The 18,335-nt window shown below is 41.2% G+C and overlaps 1 protein-coding gene across 3 annotated transcripts in view; it reads right to left on the bottom strand.

Annotated features, from left to right (window-relative positions):
* The window catches only part of letm1 (leucine zipper-EF-hand containing transmembrane protein 1), a 36,146-nt gene extending 21,853 nt beyond the window's left edge, over window positions 1-14,293 (bottom strand). Inside the window, exons 1-3 of one of the 3 annotated variants that reach the window (XM_024409486.2) lie at window positions 14,031-14,293; window positions 10,565-10,622; window positions 4,935-5,463 (exon numbers count right to left, since the gene is read on the bottom strand). In XM_024409486.2, coding sequence (XP_024265254.1) covers window positions 4,935-5,463; window positions 10,565-10,622; window positions 14,031-14,109 — 666 coding nt within the window. In that variant the 5' untranslated portion in view covers window positions 14,110-14,293. Of the gene's footprint in view, window positions 1-4,934; window positions 5,467-10,564; window positions 10,623-14,030 lie in introns of all 3 variants that reach the window. The other 2 variants (XM_024409481.2, XM_024409492.2) reach the window with 2 other exon arrangements.
* Between the last annotated feature and the right edge of the window lie 4,042 nt (window positions 14,294-18,335).

Below are 18,335 nucleotides of genomic sequence, written 5' to 3'. Positions count from 1 at the left end.
CACATACGTCTTGTGTCTGAAGCATTGAATTGCGACTCCACTTTGTCTCTGTACTGACGTTTTGTCTGTTTGCCTTAGAGGGAATAAACTACACAGTTTGTATTCAACCATACTCCCAGTCACCTAGTCGAGGTTAAATGTGGTGGTTCACTATTTTAGTTTTGCGCGAATTCTGGTTTGGGTAGGTTTTAATAGTCACAGTGGGAACAACATCCCATATACATTTCCTGAAGAACTCCGTCACTGTGTCCGTGTATACGTCAATGTTTTGCTGGTTTTGTTATGTCCTTTCAATTAGTGTCCAATTAGGACCTAGAAAACCAGGTAAGGGATTGTAACTATTCAATTAGGACTGACAACCAGGTGATGGATATTAACTAATCAATGACCTTCATTAATTAATCCATGACAAGGGAGGAGAAAATACTTGCAGACACCGGGCCTACAAGGAATTCAGTTTGACAGCCCTGAACTAAGGTTGAGGTTGGTTAGTTACTTTAACCTCTCTGCGCACAGAACCCGGTAGCGGGATGAAATTCCACAACATACGGTGATCGCTACATAAATAGTCATATTAAACATTCATGAAAATACAAGTGTCTCACATGTTTCAAAAGCCTAGAATCTTGGTAATCCAACTGCGTTGTCAGATTTAAATAAGGATTTACTGCAAAAGAATACAATGCAATTATCTGAGGATAGAGCCCCATAAAAAACAACTATTTCAACCAGCACAGGCGTAACAAAATCACAAACTGTAATAAAATAAATTGTTTACCTTTGACGATCTTCCTCTGGTTGCAATCCCAATGCTCATTGTTACACAATGAATGGTATTTTAAAATCCATTTTTATAGCCTAACACTAAACATTTTGTGAACCGCTTGTATCGTGAATTACGTCTCATTCCATTTGACGACACATTCGATGTAAATACACACACGAAACGTGACTTTTCCAGTCATGTTTGGTTTCATTACAATCAACTGGTTTGTTTGTTTGTAACACAACCAAACCTGATGGGTCATTTCGCGGGACGTATTGACTGAAAGAAACCGATTTGAAGACAACAAGTAATGACATCATTGTGCACCAATGATATGACCTCTGTTTCGTTGATTGACTGTATTTTAACCCAATGACCACTGATCGTCTTGAAATCTAGCTGGGTAGATAGCCAATGAGCTGAGGTAAACGGCAATATGTAATGTTTATGTGTTGGAAGACCAACCCATGTAGTAAACTCCGGCGTAAAGAGGGTCATTCGCCATTGAAGTTTCATACCGGAAGGAGCAACGCATGTTACGCACAGCGTTGTTTTGGTAAAGCACATCTTCAGCTGTTATATATATCAATCAGTATGGCGACTAAGTCAGGGAAAGCTAAATCGAAGTCTAGATATACAGATAGCCTATTTGAGGCTGTTGAGGGGAGGGCAGGCCCACAACGATGGCCAAAGTGAAACGGAGACCGTAGATACAGCTGGTCTGTTGTAATATAATAAAGACAGTAGATCTAGCTGAAATGTCATAATATAAAATAGACAGTAGATCTAGCTGGTCTGTCATAATATAAATGAGACAGTAGATCTAGCAGGTCTATAATAATATATTCAACCTTATGTTCCCTGTACTCTCTTATATATATTGGTTTATTATACCCGTTGATACAGGGCTCATATGTGAACCTATTCTAACGGAACATTTTCTTTCACAGTTACACTGACTCCGAATGGGAGCCCTCAGTGCCAAGGTGTCCATCCCCCACTGAAGCTCGTTCATCCAGCTCCTGCCACAAGTGGTGTTCATCTGCCCAAATGTATTTCTGCAGGCATGGATGTGCCTCAGGGCCAAAAGAGCACAGCATGGAGGAGTTGCTGTGTTCTTTGCAAAATGAAGTCCCCCATCACCTGCACCACATGCTTGGTGACCCTCTGCTTTACAGCAGAGAAGAGACTGCTATGGCACCTGGCATCAGCAGCACAATATTGTGTAGAGGACTGAGGGTCTTCCAAATATTGAAAGTGTTTTTGTAAATGTATACGTTTTTTTCTTCATGTTTTTTTCTCCATTTTTTGGGGGTGTGTGTTAGAATACCATTTTGGTATTTTGTATATAGTTATTCCATTCTAAATGTATAACTTCACCAATTTGGGCACTAGGGTACATTTGGGCTACTTGTGTGGGACACCTGGGTGACTTCATGATAAATGTCATGTAGCGCACTCATTTTGGAAGTTATCATTCTGAAACTTTGCACAAGTACTGTTGCCCTCTTGTGGTTTTCACTGAAATTATCCCCATCATCCTATCGGAATGTTTGTTTTGTCTTGTTAATTTTAAAGATGATACAACAATAAAAAAAACGGATGGTTTTTTCATTGTATTATCTAAACCAGATCTATTGTGTTATATTCTCATACATTCAATTCACACAAACTTCAGTGTTTTCTTTCAAATGAAATCAATAATATGCATATCCTTGGTTCTGAGCCTGAGATACAGGCAGTTAGATTTTGGTATGTCTTCAGGCGGAAATTGAAAAAAAGTAAGAGGTTAATTTTGGTGAATCTCTTATACAATGGGTTTATGTACAGCAACCCCAGGTGTAAAATAGTAGGATAGTAGGTGGGATGGGCTGAGAGGCTGAGGGGGTGGGATTAAAGAGCTGAGGTCTATGGTGATAGGTGGGATGGGCTGAGAGGCTGGGATTAAAGAGCTGAGGTCTATGGTGATAGGTGGGATGGGCTGAGAGGCTGAGGGGTGGGATTAAAGAGCTGAGGTCTATGGTGATTGGTGGGATGGGCTGAGAGGCTGGGGGTGGGATTAAAGAGCTGAGGTCCATGGTGATAGGTGGGATGGGATTAAAGAGCTGAGGTCCATGGTGATAGGTGGGATGGGATTAAAGAGCTGAGGTCCATGGTGATAGGTGGGATGGGATTAAAGAGCTGAGGTCCATGGTGATAGGTGGGATGGGATTAAAGAGCTGAGGTCCATGGTGATAGGTGGGATGGGATTAAAGAGCTGAGGTCCATGGTGATAGGTGGGATGGGATTAAAGAGCTGAGGTCCATGGTGATAGGTGGGATGGGCTGAGGGGTGGGATTAAAGAGCTGAGGTCCATGGTGATAGGTGGGATGGGCTGAGGGGTGGGATTAAAGAGCTGAGGTCCATGGTGATAGGTGGGATGGGCTGAGGGGTGGGATTAAAGAGCTGAGGTCCATGGTGATAGGTGGGATGGGCTGAGGAGTGGGATTAAAGAGCTTGTTTGGTAATGTATTATTGTTGTGATTGTTGTATATAAAAGTACAATGTATGTACAGTGCCTATGGAAAGTATTCAGACCTCTTGACATTTTTCACTTTGTTACATTACAGCCTTAATATAAAATGGATTAAATAAAAAATTATCCTCAGCAATCAACACACAATACCCCATAACGACAAGGCGAAAACAGGTTGACATTTTTGCGAAATGTACAAAAAATAAAAATACCTTATTTACATAAGTATTCAGACCCTATGATCTAAAAAAAAAAAAGTTTTTTTAAAAAGCCTCAAATTGAGCTCAGGTGCACCCTGTTTCCTTTGATCATCCTTGAGTTGTTTCTACAACTTGGAGTCCACCTGTTGCAAATACAATTGATTAGACATGATTTGGAAAGGCACAGACCTGGCTACATAAGGTCACACAGTTGACAGCGCATGCCAGAGCAAAAACCAAGCCATGAGGTCGAAGGAAATGTCCGTAGAGCTCAGAGACAGGATTGTGTTGAGGCACAGATCTGGGGAAGGATACCAAAACATTTCTGCTGCATTGAATGTCCCCAAGAACACCGTGGCCTCCATCATTCTTAAATGGAAGAAGTTTAGAACCACCAAGACTCTTCCTAGAGCTGGCCACCCGACCAAACTGAGAAATTGGGGGTGAAGGGTCTTCTTCAGAGAGGTGACCAAGAACCCAATTGTCACTCTGACAGAGCTACAGTTCCTCTGTGGAGATGGGAGAACCTTCCAGAAGGACAACCATCTCTGCAGCACTCCACCAATCAGGCCTTTATGATAAAGGGGCCAGACAGAAGCCACTCCTCAGTAAAAGGCACAACAGCCCACTTGGAGTTTGACAAAAGGCACCTAAAGACTCCGACCTTGAGAAACATGATTCTCCGGTCTGAGAAACAAGATTTTTTGGTCTGATGAAACCAGACCAGAGAAACCTGGTACAATCCCTATGGTGTAGCATGGTAGTGGCAGCATCATGCTGTGGGGATGTTTTTCAGTGGCAGGGACAGGGAGACTAGTCAGGACTAGTCAGGATCAATGCAAAGATGAACAGAGTAAAGTACAGAGAGATCCTTGATGAAAACCTACTCTAGAGCTCTCAGGACCTCAGACTGGGGGCGAAGGTTCACCTTCCAACAGGATAATGACCCTAGGCACACAGCCAAGATAACGCAGGAGTGGCTTCGGGACAAGTCTCTGAATGTCCACGGACTTGAACCCGATCGAACATCTTTGGAGAGACCTGAAAATAGCTGAGCAGCGATACTCCCCATCCAACCTGACATAACTTCAGAGGATCTGCAGAGAAGAATGGGAGAAAGTCCCCAAATGCCAAATTTGTAGCATCATACCCAAGACGAGAGGCTGTAAATGCTGCCAAAGGTGCTTCAACAAAGTACTGGGTAAAGGGTCTGAATACTTAAGTAAATGTGATATGTTTTTTATTTTTAATAAATTAGCAAACATTTCTAAAAACCTGGGGGTAAATTGAGGAGGGAAAAATGCAATTTAATCCATTTTAGATTAAGTCTGTAACCTAACAAAATGTGGAAAAAGTCAAAAGGGTCTGAATATTTTCCGAAGGCGCTGTATATGTAGCAGAAAAGGGTTAATAAAATAAATGAAAGATTACATAGGATCCCTGATCTCCTCACCTGTCTCCTCTCCCGTCGGGACAGGGGGTGCCCATTGAGGACCTGCCACAGCATGCGTCCAGCGATGGTAGTGTCGATCCACAGCAGTCGGAAGCCGTGGTAGTAGTGTTTAACCTCGTCTAGAACACGTTGTCCTATAGTTCTCCTGACTATGGTATGGTCTACTGTAGGACTGTACACCGGCCCGCCCTCCTCTAGCTTCTTGTTCTTATCCTTCAGAGAGCGGAGAGACTTCTCTACTTTAGAGTCGTCACGGAGACATCTGGAGGTGTGGATCCACCGTACCCCGACCACGTTCCCCCTCCCTCGCCAGGATGCCGTCCACTGTGGGTACCCACCTCCCAGGTGGTACAGAGAGGAGGTGGTGGAGGAGCCTTCCACTACAGCAGAGTACAGCCTCATAGAAGGGGTGTGGTCTGTGGAGTGGCCTGGAACCCTGTAGCTGTCTGATGCCGCATGAAGCGAGGGGCCTAGGAAGGAGGGCGGAGCCAAGCTCCCACCTCGGACCACCAGCCTATCACCATCCAGTCTACTGAAAACACAGAAACACTCAATAACAACATGAACAACAGAACTATTGTAAAAAAAAAAATACTGTGCCCTTAAAATGTATATAGTATGTATAAGCTGGGAGTAGAAGCATAAGTGTTGTTGTCCAATAGTTTACTCTAATTAGGGAAGGGGTGGTAGGGTTAGGGGAAAATATATATATTTTTAAATAATACATATATACGCAGACAATTACATTGATGGAAGCCACAATCTGCAATATTAAAGGCGATCTACCCCCTAAAAAAATGAAATATGAACAGCACACTCAATAACATGAACAACAACAAAAACACCAGTCAAACCCTAATGACGCTGGGCCAATTGTGAGTCACCCTATGGGACTCCCAATTACGGCAGGTTGGGATACAGCCTGGAATCGAACCAGGGTCTGTAGTGACACATCTAGCACTGAGATGCAGTGCCTCAGACTGCTGCGCAACTCGGGAGCCCAGGAAAGAACTTCTGCCAGCAATGGAAGCTGCCAGAGCGAGTGGGGACATTGCTTACATCTGCTATGACAGGCTCATTGTCCACCTTCCCTCCCAGAAGACTGGAAGGGATGAGAGAGCCAAGCCTATGGGTTCATGGCTTCAACCCCCCCAACGCGCACACACACAAACAGCTGAATGTGTATTTTTTTTTTATCTTGCTTTGTTTGCTCTTTTCAGTATTATGTCTATCTCTGATCAGCTACCCAGGAAAGGGCTAAAAATAGCCCATATTAATATATGTAGCCTTAGAAATAAAGTTCATGAAATCAATAACTTGCTGACATCAGATAACATTCATATATTAGACATTTGTGAAACTCTTAGATAATTCATTCTGATGATACAGCAGTAGAAACAAGGATATAGGAGACAGAAATGTTTATGGGGGAGGTGTTGCTGTATATATTCAGAGCCATATCCCCGTAATGCTTATGGGGGAGGTGTTGTATATTTTCAGAGCCATATCCCCGTAATGTTTACGGGGGAGGTGTTGCTGTATATATTCAGAGCCATATCCCCGTAATGCTTACAGGGGAGGTGTTGTATATTTTCAGAGCCATATCCCGTAATGCTTATGGGGGAGGTGTTGTATATTTTCAGAGCCATATCCCCGTAATGTTTATCGGGGAGGTGTTGCTGTATATATTCAGAGCCATATCCCCGTAATGCTTACAGGGGAGGTGTTGTATATTTTCAGAGCCATATCCCCGTAATGCTTACGGGGGAGGTGTTACTGTATATATTCAGAGCCATATCCCCATAATGCTTACGGGGGAGGTGTTACTGTATATATTCAGAGCCATATCCCCGTAATGCTTACGGGGGAGGTGTTACTGTATATATTCAGAGCCATATCCCCGTAATGCTTACGGGGGAGGTGTTACTGTATATATTCAGAGCCATATCCCCGTAATGCTTACGGGGGAGGTGTTACTGTATATATTCAGAGCCATATCCCCGTAATGCTTACGGGGGAGGTGTTACTGTATATATTCAGAGCCATATCCCCGTAATGCTTACGGGGGAGGTGTTACTGTATATATTCAGAGCCATATCCCCGTAATGCTTACGGGGGAGGTGTTACTGTATATATTCAGAGCCATATCCCCGTAATGCTTACGGGGGAGGTGTTACTGTATATATTCAGAGCCATATCCCCGTAATGTTTACAGGGGAGGTGTTGTATATATATATATATATATATTCAGAGCCATATCCCCGTAATGCTTATGGGGGAGGTGTTGTATATATTCAGAGCCATATCCCCGTAATGTTTATAGGGGAGGTGTTGTTGTTGTATATATTCAGAGCCATATCCCGTGATGTTTATAGGGGAGGTGTTGTTGTATATATTCAGAGCCATATCCCGTGATGTTTATAGGGGAGGTGTTGTATATATTCAGAGCCATATCCCCGTGATGTTTATAGGGGAGGTGTTGTATATATTCAGAGCCATATCCCTGTAATGTTTATAGGGGAGGTGTTGTATATATTCAGAGCCATATCCCGTGATGTTTATAGGGAGGTGTTGTTGTATATATATGCAGAGCCATATCCCGTAATGTTTATAGGGGAGGTGTTGTTGTATATATATTCAGAGCCATATCCCCGTAATGTTTATAGGGGAGGTGTTGTTGTATATATATATATTCAGAGCCATATCCCCGTAATGTTTATAGGGGAGGTGTTGTTGTATATATATTCAGAGCCATATCCCTGTAATGTTTATAGGGGAGGTGTTATTGTGTATATTCAGAGCCATATCCCTGTAATGTTTATAGGGGAGGTGTTGTTGTATATATTCAGAGCCATATCCCTGTAATGTTTATAGGGGAGGTGTTGTTGTATATATTCAGAGCCATATCCCTGTAATGTTTATAGGGGAGGTGTTGTTGTATATATTCAGAGCCATATCCCTGTAATGTTTATAGGGTCGGTGTTGTATATATTCAGTCATATCCATGTAATGTTTATAGGGGAGGTGTTGTTGTAAATATTCAGAACCATATCCCTGTAATGCTTATAGGGGAGGTGTTGTTGTATATATTCAGAACCATACCCCTGTAATGTTTATAGGGGAGGTGTTGTTGTATATATTCAGAGCCATATCCCCGTGGTGTTTATAAGGGAGGTGTTGTTGTATATATATATTCAGAGCCATATCCCGTAATGTTTATAGGGAGGTGTTGTTGTATATATATTCAGAGCCATATCCCCGTAATGTTTATAGGGGAGGTGTTGTTGTATATATATATTCAGAGCCATATCCCCGTAATGTTTATAGGGAGGTGTTGTTGTATATATATATTCAGAGCCATATCCCCGTAATGTTTATAGGGGAGGTGTTGTTGTGTATATTCAGAGCCATATCCCCGTAAGGTTTATAGGGGAGGTGTTGTTGTGTATATTCAGAGCCATATCCCTGTAATGTTTATAGGGGAGGTGTTATTGTGTATATTCAGAGCCATATCCCTGTAATGTTTATAGGGGAGGTGTTGTTGTATATATATTCAGAGCCATATCCCCGTAATGTTTATAGGGGAGGTGTTGTATATATATATTCAGAGCCATATCCCCGTAATGTTTATAGGGGAGGTGTTGTTGTATATATATATATTCAGAGCCATATCCCCGTAATGTTTATAGGGGAGGTGTTGTGTATATTCAGAGCCATATCCCCGTAAGGTTTATAGGGGAGGTGTTGTTGTGTATATTCAGAGCCATATCCCTGTAATGTTTATAGGGGAGGTGTTATTGTGTATATTCAGAGCCATATCCCTGTAATGTTTATAGGGGAGGTGTTGTTGTATATATTCAGAGCCATATCCCTGTAATGTTTATAGGGGAGGTGTTGTTGTATATATTCAGAGCCATATCCCTGTAATGTTTATAGGGGAGGTGTTGTTGTATATATTCAGAGCCATATCCCTGTAATGTTTATAGGGGAGGTGTTGTTGTATATATTCAGAGCCATATCCCTGTAATGTTTATAGGGGAGGTGTTGTTGTATATATTCAGAGCCATATCCCTGTAATGTTTATAGGGAGGTGTTGTTGTATATATATATATTCAGAGCCATACCCCTGTAATGTTTATAGGGGAGGTGTTGTATATATTCAGTCATATCCATGTAATGTTTATAGGGGAGGTGTTGTTGTAAATATTCAGAACCATATCCCTGTAATGCTTATAGGGAGGTGTTATTGTATATATTCAGAGCCATATCCCTGTAATGTTTATAGGGGAGGTGTTGTTGTATATATTCAGAGTCATATCCCTGTAATGTTTATAGGGGAGGTGTTGTTGTATAAATTCAGAACCATATCCCTGTAATGTTTATAGGGGAGGTGTTGCTGTATAAATTCAGAACCATATCCCTGTAATGTTTATAGGGGAGGTGTTGTATATATTCAGAACCATATCCCTGTAATGTTTATAGGGGAGGTGTTGTTGTATATATTCAGAGCCATATCCCTGTAATGTTTATAGGGGAGGTGTTATTGTGTATATTCAGAGCCATACCCCTGTAATGTTTATAGGGGAGGTGTTATTGTGTATATTCAGAGCCATACCCCTGTAATGCTTAGAGATCATTTGTCAAGGGTTACTGAAGTGTTGTGGTTGCAGGTTCACCAGCCTCATCTAAAGACTTTTCTTTTGGGGTGTTGCTATAGGTCAGCAAGTGCTAACAGTCAGTATCTAAATAATATGTGTGAAATGCTTGATAGTGTATGTGATGTAAACAGAGAGGTCTACTTTCTCAGGGACCTGAATATTGACTGGTTTTCATCAAGCTGTCCACTCAAGAGGAAGCTTCTCACTGTAACGAGTGCCTGTAATGTGATTCAGGTTATTAATCAACCTACCAGGGTGTTTACAAACACTACAGGAACAAGATCATCAACATGTATTGATCAAATTGTTACTAACAATGTAGAACTTTGTTCGAATGCTCTATCCGTACCCATTGGATGCAGTGATCACAATAGTGGCTATATCCAAGAAAGACAAAGTTCCAAAAGCTGGGCCTAAAATAGTGTATAACAGATCCTATAAAAGATTGACTTTTAAGTGGAGGATGTTAAAAATCTTTGTTGGTCTGATGTGATTAATGAGGAGCATCCAGACACTGCATTTGATGAATTTATGAAATTGCTCCTTCCAATTATTGATACACATTATACAGAGCCATTATAGCATGGAACTCTGTTCCATCTCATATTGCTCAAAATGAACAACAAGCCTGTTTTTTAAAAACCCAGACACGGCACAACGCCTCTCCCCTGTTTGACCTAAATGGTTTGTGTGTATGTATGTGTAGGCTGTGTGCCTTCTGTAAAACATGTATTTTTTATTGATTTAGTTCTGACCTTGAGCTGTTCTTGTCTATTAAATGTTCTGTATTCTCATGTTTCATCTTTTATATGGACCCCAGGCTGAGTAGCTGCTGCTTTTGCAACAGCTAATGGGGATCCTAATAAAATCCCCCAAAAAACAATAACCACACCACACTCATTGACAATATGAACAGAAAAACCCCAGCATGGTGATTAATTTAACTGTTACTTTGTATCAGTTAGAAACTACCTTTGACTGGAGAGTCTGAGAGATGTACAGCTGAAACAGGAGCCATCTTGAAGCTTCCCTGAAAACACAGAGAGAAACAGATATATTGACCTATAAGGCAGGCTGCAACAGAATAGTACATGACAGGACAGAGAGTCAGTTTACAGTATGCCACCCATTCATCATCCAGGATGGATACTACAGCCAGCTTGGGTCCATCGGGCCCCACTGCCCTTCGGTCCTCGAGGGGTTTGCGAAACCACCCAAGGCAAAAGAACAGCCAGACCTCCTCAACCATTGCACAAGTTGTCTTCATCAGCAGCTCTATTGTAAGAACCCTGTGCTATCCTGGAGCACAAGTACAGGACATTACAAAGCTGCTTCCGACCGTTCTATGACCGTTGCCGGGAACTGTCGTAGTCCACGTGGGGTCAAACGACATCAGGAGAGCTAGCTCAGAACTTCTGAAAAATTATTTTAAAGAACTGATTCTAGCACTGAAAGATTACAAAAAGCAGCCAATCAATTCAGGTCCGGTACCATCATTGGGCCACAGGTGTGAAGGATTCAGCAGGCTAAAAGATTACTGTAGCTCTGTCGGACTGACTTTTATAGATACTACACCTACATAAACACCTATATAAACACCTATAAACACCGTCACCTACATAAACCCCTACATAAACACCTATAAACACCGTCACCTATATAAACACCTACATCTATATAAACACTGTCACCTACATAAACACCTACATAAACACCTTCACCTATTTAAACACCTTCACCTATTTAAACTTCTACACAAACTTCTACACCTAATATAAACTCCTACACCTAAATTAATACCTACACCTACATAAACACCTACACCTACATAAACACCTACACCTACATAAACACATACATAAACACATACACCTACATAAACACCTATAAACATATACATAAACACCTAAACCTATATAAACACCTAAACCTATATAAACACCTACACCTACATAAACTTCTACACCTACATAAAACAACAATATAAATACCTCTATAAACATATACATAAACATATACATAAACACCTAAACCTATATAAACACCTATAAACACCTACACCTATATAAACACCTACACCTGCATAAACACCTACACCTGCATAAACACCTATAAACACCTACACCTGCATAAACACCTACACCTACATAAACACCTACACCTATATAAACAACAATATAAACACCTCTACAAACACCTACATAAACACTACTATAAACATATACATAAACACCTACAAACACCTACATAAACACTACTATAAACATAAACACCTAAACCTCTATAAACACCTCTATAAACACTACTATAAACATAAACACCTAAACCTCTATAAACACCTAAACCTCTATAAACACCTAAACCTCTATAAACACCTAAACCTCTATAAACACCTAAACCTCTATAAACACCTAAACCTCTATAAACACCTAAACCTCTATAAACACCTAAACCTCTATAAACACCTAAACCTCTATAAACACCTAAACCTCTATAAACACCTAAACCTCTATAAACACCTAAACCTCTATAAACACCTAAACCTCTATAAACACCTAAACCTCTATAAACACATACATAAACACCTAAACCTCTATAAACACATACATAAACACCTAAACCTCTATAAACACCTAAACCTCTATAAACACCTAAACCTCTATAAACACCTAAACCTCTATAAACACCTCTATAAACACCTCTATAAACACCTCTATAAACACCTCTATAAACACCTCTATAAACACCTCTATAAACACCTCTATAAACACCTCTATAAACATATACATATACACCTAAACCTCTATAAACACCTCTATAAACACCTCGACCTCTATAAACACCTCGACCTCTATAAACACCTCGACCTCTATAAACACCTCGACCTCTATAAACACCTCGACCTCTATAAACACCTCGACCTCTATAAACACCTCGACCTCTATAAACACCTCGACCTCTATAAACACCTCGACCTCTATAAACACCTCGACCTCTATAAACACCTCGACCTCTATAAACACCTCGACCTCTATAAACACCTCGACCTCTATAAACACCTCGACCTCTATAAACACCTCGACCTCTATAAACACCTCGACCTCTATAAACACCTCGACCTCTATAAACACCTAGACCTCTATAAACACCTCTATAAACACCTACACCTATATAAAAATGTTCAAATTCATGCAATAAACAACCCAATCAGTGAGTAAATGTGTCATGAACAGATCTAATGTCCTCTGCATCAATGGACTGATTGTTGATGAAATTGAGAGAATTGAGACTGCTGGCATGTCCCTGCTACTCCCTCACAACATGTCTCCATTCTTCACAACATCCAGACCGACTAAAGGCGTTTTGCTCTGGTGGTTTATACCAGGTTTAACTTGCCATGTAAAACAGGTCTGTCTCGGCAGTGCTGAGATATATACAGCGAAACGGCACCATAGCAGGCCAGGGAAACGGCACCATCCCTATGAACGAACCTGCCCTCGAATGACGTCTCCTCCCATTACTACATTCGCAAGGTGTGGTGCCTGAAGCGATCACATTTCCGACCACGATACACCGCCAAAAATACATACAGGACGTGTTTATAGATATAACAGCATAACAAAATACATTGGAATGGAAATTGACTGAAAGCTGTCGAGGATCTGAAACCTGATGCTTTGTATAGTTAGTGGATGCCAGACTAGAGAGCTTTATTCGAATAATGACCGTCGCATAAACACCAACCCGGGAGCCTGATGATAGGGAGATGTGACAACTAACGTTAGTTGTAGCTACGTCTTCTAGGCCTCACGGACCGTCCCCCCCCAGACCCCTGCCATTAGTCTTGGCCTTAGATGACCTGACAATGTAATCACAACCTCTGCAACAGAAACACGTTCAATGCCCACGTTGAACCGCTTAGTTAACGTTGTAGTTAATAGATGAGCTGGAATCAGTCTAGAAGTTGCTGCCGCGCCTCTGTCCACAGCGCTGTCATGCCCGGTGTAATAGAGCAACAAAGGCCGGGACCGGACCATGCCACAACACACGTTTCTGGAACCGGTATACACCGTTACCGGCGGAGCTACTGCTAGTTGCTAACTATAGTAACTTATTAACAGAATTAGCCCGTATAGTTAGCTTACCATTATCTCAGTGAAACAACTAGTTAACCTCTACACGGTCATAAAACACGTTTCGCTATGAACATGTATCATTCTACAAAGCCAAGGGTTTGACTAACGTTAGTTATTTAACTGTCTGAACCAGCTAATCTAGTTTAACTACGGTTAGCCTCATTAACCAACAATGACATTCACAGCTAAACAGCATTGACAGTCTAGCTACAATGTTAAAACAAGCTAATACAAATCGAAACATAAATTACAACAAAAGACTTCAACACGTATCGACAGTCGACATGAAGAATCCTTCTCACCGTTGCGGAAATCGCTCTTTAACGAGCGAGATGTTTTCATCAGAGGAGTGCGAGACCTCGTCAACAAGATTAACGCCATGCTCCTGGCTCTGATAACGGCTTTTAGTCGGTCAAACTAATGGAAAACGAACGTACTGTGCTGCTAGCTACTTTAATATGGCACTAGCTGAACTAGCCCCATGTCCTTGCTTTCTCTGTGTGTGAGTGCGGCGAGGTGGATGAACTGCGGATTATATTGGCTTCCGTCTTCGTCGTTCTTCTTCTTCTTCTTCTTTAAAGTTTAATGGCAGTCCACACCTATTGGTGAATCGCCGCCACCTACTGTACCGGGTACATAACATAATATACTCCATTGCGGGAAGGGGGGATCCGAGATGATACAAAAATCAATCAAACAACCATCCCACTCCTTCAGTCATATTCAAATCACATCGCCACACAGGTGCCTGTGAGGACGGAGCATTCATCGAGAGGATTCATTGTAATGCCTCTGCAGAGAAGTCCCTGAGTCCCAAAAACCGCTCAGCTGCACTCCTCGTACCTGAGAAGCCCACTTCTCATTATTCTTACTGACGCCACCTCACCCAACACAACCACAATTTTAATAGAGAATTCAAAACAGATCTCTCTGGTAACAACATCGATTCAAAACCCTTATTCCAACCAAATAAAGACTAAGAACTAAGTTTGGATTTACTAGTTTCCACCACCAATTTAGTTCTCTTATTCCCTTCTGCATTCTCCACTGTAATCCAATTCCTCTCACTCTCTTGTCCACTCCACACGAAATCTGATTCAAACAGAACATCCACTTCCGCCATTTTCCTGTTGATTTATGTCTTCCTGGAGACCGATTTGAGTAGATTACCGTTCTCCTGGCAGCAGGATATAATGGCAGCAACATGAATGCAGATTTGTTTGTTTTTTTCAAAATAAGAGTAAAATCAATCAAACGTTATTGTCACATACGCCGAATACAGCAGGTGTAGACTTTACCGTGAAACGTTTACCTTCCAACTCTTTCCCAACAATTCTGAGTCAAAAAGTAAGAAACATTTGCAAAAGAGGAAATAGTAATACAATAAAACAACAATAATGAGAATATACAGTGTCGGTCAGAAGTTTTAGACCACCTACTCATTCAAGGGTTTTTCTTTATTTTAACAATTTTCTACAGTGTAGAATAATTGTGAGTTTGAGTTTGAGTTCATTTTTATTTTTACAGGGATAGTGCACATGAATCAACATTTCAGTAAAAAGTGCCGGTTTTAGCCAGCCAGCTAATTTTCAACCGCAGTCCCTGGGCAGGTTATTAAGACAATTACAATAACAATACAGACAATCAGTGAGCACATGCAGAGCAACATAGGACAAGCAAGTTGTAGAATGCAGACAGAAAAACATAGCACAAAAAGCAACAGGACAAAATCCATAAAATCAACAAAGTGTTTCCACACCTCACAAGCTACAGACAACAGACAACATGGAAAGCGGCAATACACAACTAGAGATTATGTTCACAAATCTGATTGACCTTTAGCCATGTCTTCATGTTTTTTGTGAAAGTGTGACAGTTGTGTGTGTCTGATGGCAGTGTAAAGCTCTCACAGAGAAAGCAGATTGACTAAAGGTGCTTTTCCTTATTGGGATCGGTGTCCCTTCCATGGGACGGTTGAGCTAACGTAGGCTAATGCGATTAGCATAAGGTTATAAGTAACAAGAACATTTCCCAGGACATAGACATATCTGATATTGGCAGAAAGCTTAAATGATTGTTAAACTAACTACACTGACACATTTACAGTAGCTATTACAGTGAAAGAATAGAATGCTATTGCTTGAGGAGAGTGCACAATTTTGAACATGAAAAGTTGTTAATAAACAAATTAGTCACATTTGGGCAGTCTTGATACAAAATTGCGAACAGAAATGCAATGGTTCATTGGATCAGTCTAAAACTTTGCAAATACACTGCTGCCATCTAGATGCCAAAATCTAAATTACACCTGGGCTGGAATAATACATTATGGCCTTTCTCTTGCATTTCAAAGAAGATGGTACAATTGTTTTTACAAAAGAACAGTTGGTTTTTTATTTATATTGTCTTTTACTATATCTATTGTGTTATATTCTCCAACATTCCATTCACATTTCCACAAACTACAAAGTGTTTCCTTTCAAATGGTACCAAGAATATGCATATCCTTGCTTCAGGTCCTGAGCAACAGGCAGTTAGATTTGGGTATGTCATTTTAGGAGAACATTTTAAAAATGGGGTGGATCCTCTCATGGCAGACCTTGTGGATCTGCTGCCATATGGTTGGGTTTTTGGTTTAACAAAAATACTGAGTGGAGGGGGAGCCAAGCCATTTAGGATCTTGAATACAAGACATGCGTCGGTGTATTGCACAAGATTTTTCCAACTCAGGAGCTCATGCTTTCTGAGGATGTAACAGTGATGATGGCTAATGGGCTTCGAATCAAGCACTTTGAGAGCCTGTTTGTAGACAGAATGAATGGGTTTTAACAGCAAGCTTGGGCCCAACTAGTCAAGCAGTATGTTAAGTGGGGGAGAAAAAAGTTTTGCTAGTCAAATAATTGCGTATAAGTCAGAAATTAGCTAGGTTTAATTTGGTTATTTGAGTTACCTTTTTCACCTGCTTTTTAAAAGAGAAGTTGGAATCAAGTATGATGCCAAGGTACTTAAAATCAGATACCACCTGGAGCTTCTCCCCTGACACATAGACATCTGGCTCAGTAGCATCAGATACCAGCTGGAGCTTCTCCCCTGACACATAGACATCTGGCTCAGTGGCATCAGATACCACCTGGAGCTTCTCCCCTGACACATAAACATCTGGCTCAGTGGCATCAGTTGTCCTCTTTGTGAAGAACACGCAGACAGTTTTTTTCATATTGAGATGCAAACATGAGTCACTGAGCCACTTTGTAACCTGGACCATTACAGTAGTGAGTTCTTGTGCAACTTGTTGTTTGCTCTTTGCATACACAATTATCACTGAATCACCTGCACACATCTGAACTTCAGACCCAGTACAGACAGAACGCAGGTTGCTGGGGCAGCGGGTAGCCCGTGGTTAGAGCGTTGGACTAGTAACCGAAAGGTTGCAAGATCAAATCCCTGAGCCGACAAGGTAAAAATCTGTTGTTCTGCCCCTGAACAAGGCAGTCAACCCACTGTTCCTAGGCTGACATTAACTGACTTGCCTAGTTAAATAAAGATACAGTTAATGTACAGGCTGTACAGTATTTTAATTTAACTAGGCAAGTCAGTTAACAACAAATTCTTATTTTCAATGACGGCCTAGGAACAGTGGGTTAATTGCCTGTTCAGGGGCGGAGGCGTTGCTAACATTTACGAGAACAAATTTAAATTTACCAAAACAATTAAACCACATTTTCGTCATTTGAGCTTCTAGTCATGAAATCTATGCAGCCTACCCAATCACTTTTTATAGCTACTGTTTACAGGCCTCCTGGGCCATATACAGCGTTCCTCACTGAGTTCCCTGAATTCCTATTGGACCTTGTAGTCATAGCAGATAATATTCTCATTTTTGGTGACTTTAATATTCACATGGAAAAGTCCACAGACCCACTCCAAAAGGCTTTCGGAGCCATCATCGACTCAGTGGGTTTTGTCCAACATGTCTCTGGACCTACCCACAGTCACACTCTGGACCTAGTTTTGTCCCATGGAATAAATGTTGTGGATCTTAATGTTTTTCCTCATAACCCTGGACTATCGGACCACCATTTTATTACGTTTGCAATCGCAACAAATAATCTGCTCAGACCCCAACCAAGGAGCATCAAAAGTCATGCTATACATTTTCAGACAACCCAAAGATTCCTTGATGCCCTTCCAGACATTCAAGCATTTCGCTACACTCGCATTAACATCTGCTAACCATGTGTATGTGACAAATAAAATGTGATTTGATTTGAGACTACCTCTGCCTACCCAAGAACGTCAGAGAACAAAAATCAGTTAACCACCTAACTGAGGAACTCAATTTAACCTTGTGCAATACCCTAGATGCAGTCGCAACCCTAAAAACTAAAAACATTTCTCATAAGAAACTAGCTCCTGGTATACAGAAAATACCCGAGCTCTGAAGCTTCCAGAGAATGGGAACAGAAATGGCGCCACACCAAACTGGAAGTCTTCCGACTAGCTTGGAAAGACAGTACCGTGCCGTATCGAAGAGCCCTCACTGCTGCTCCACCAAACTGGAAGTCTTCCGACTAGCTTGGAAAGACAGAACCGTATCGAAGAGCCCT

Source organism: Oncorhynchus tshawytscha, linkage group LG08, assembly GCF_018296145.1.
Source record: "Oncorhynchus tshawytscha isolate Ot180627B linkage group LG08, Otsh_v2.0, whole genome shotgun sequence".
Lineage (NCBI taxonomy): Eukaryota > Metazoa > Chordata > Actinopteri > Salmoniformes > Salmonidae > Oncorhynchus > Oncorhynchus tshawytscha.
The sequence above is the reverse complement of the archived record's forward strand: the minus strand, read 5'-3'. Positions and strand labels throughout refer to the sequence as shown.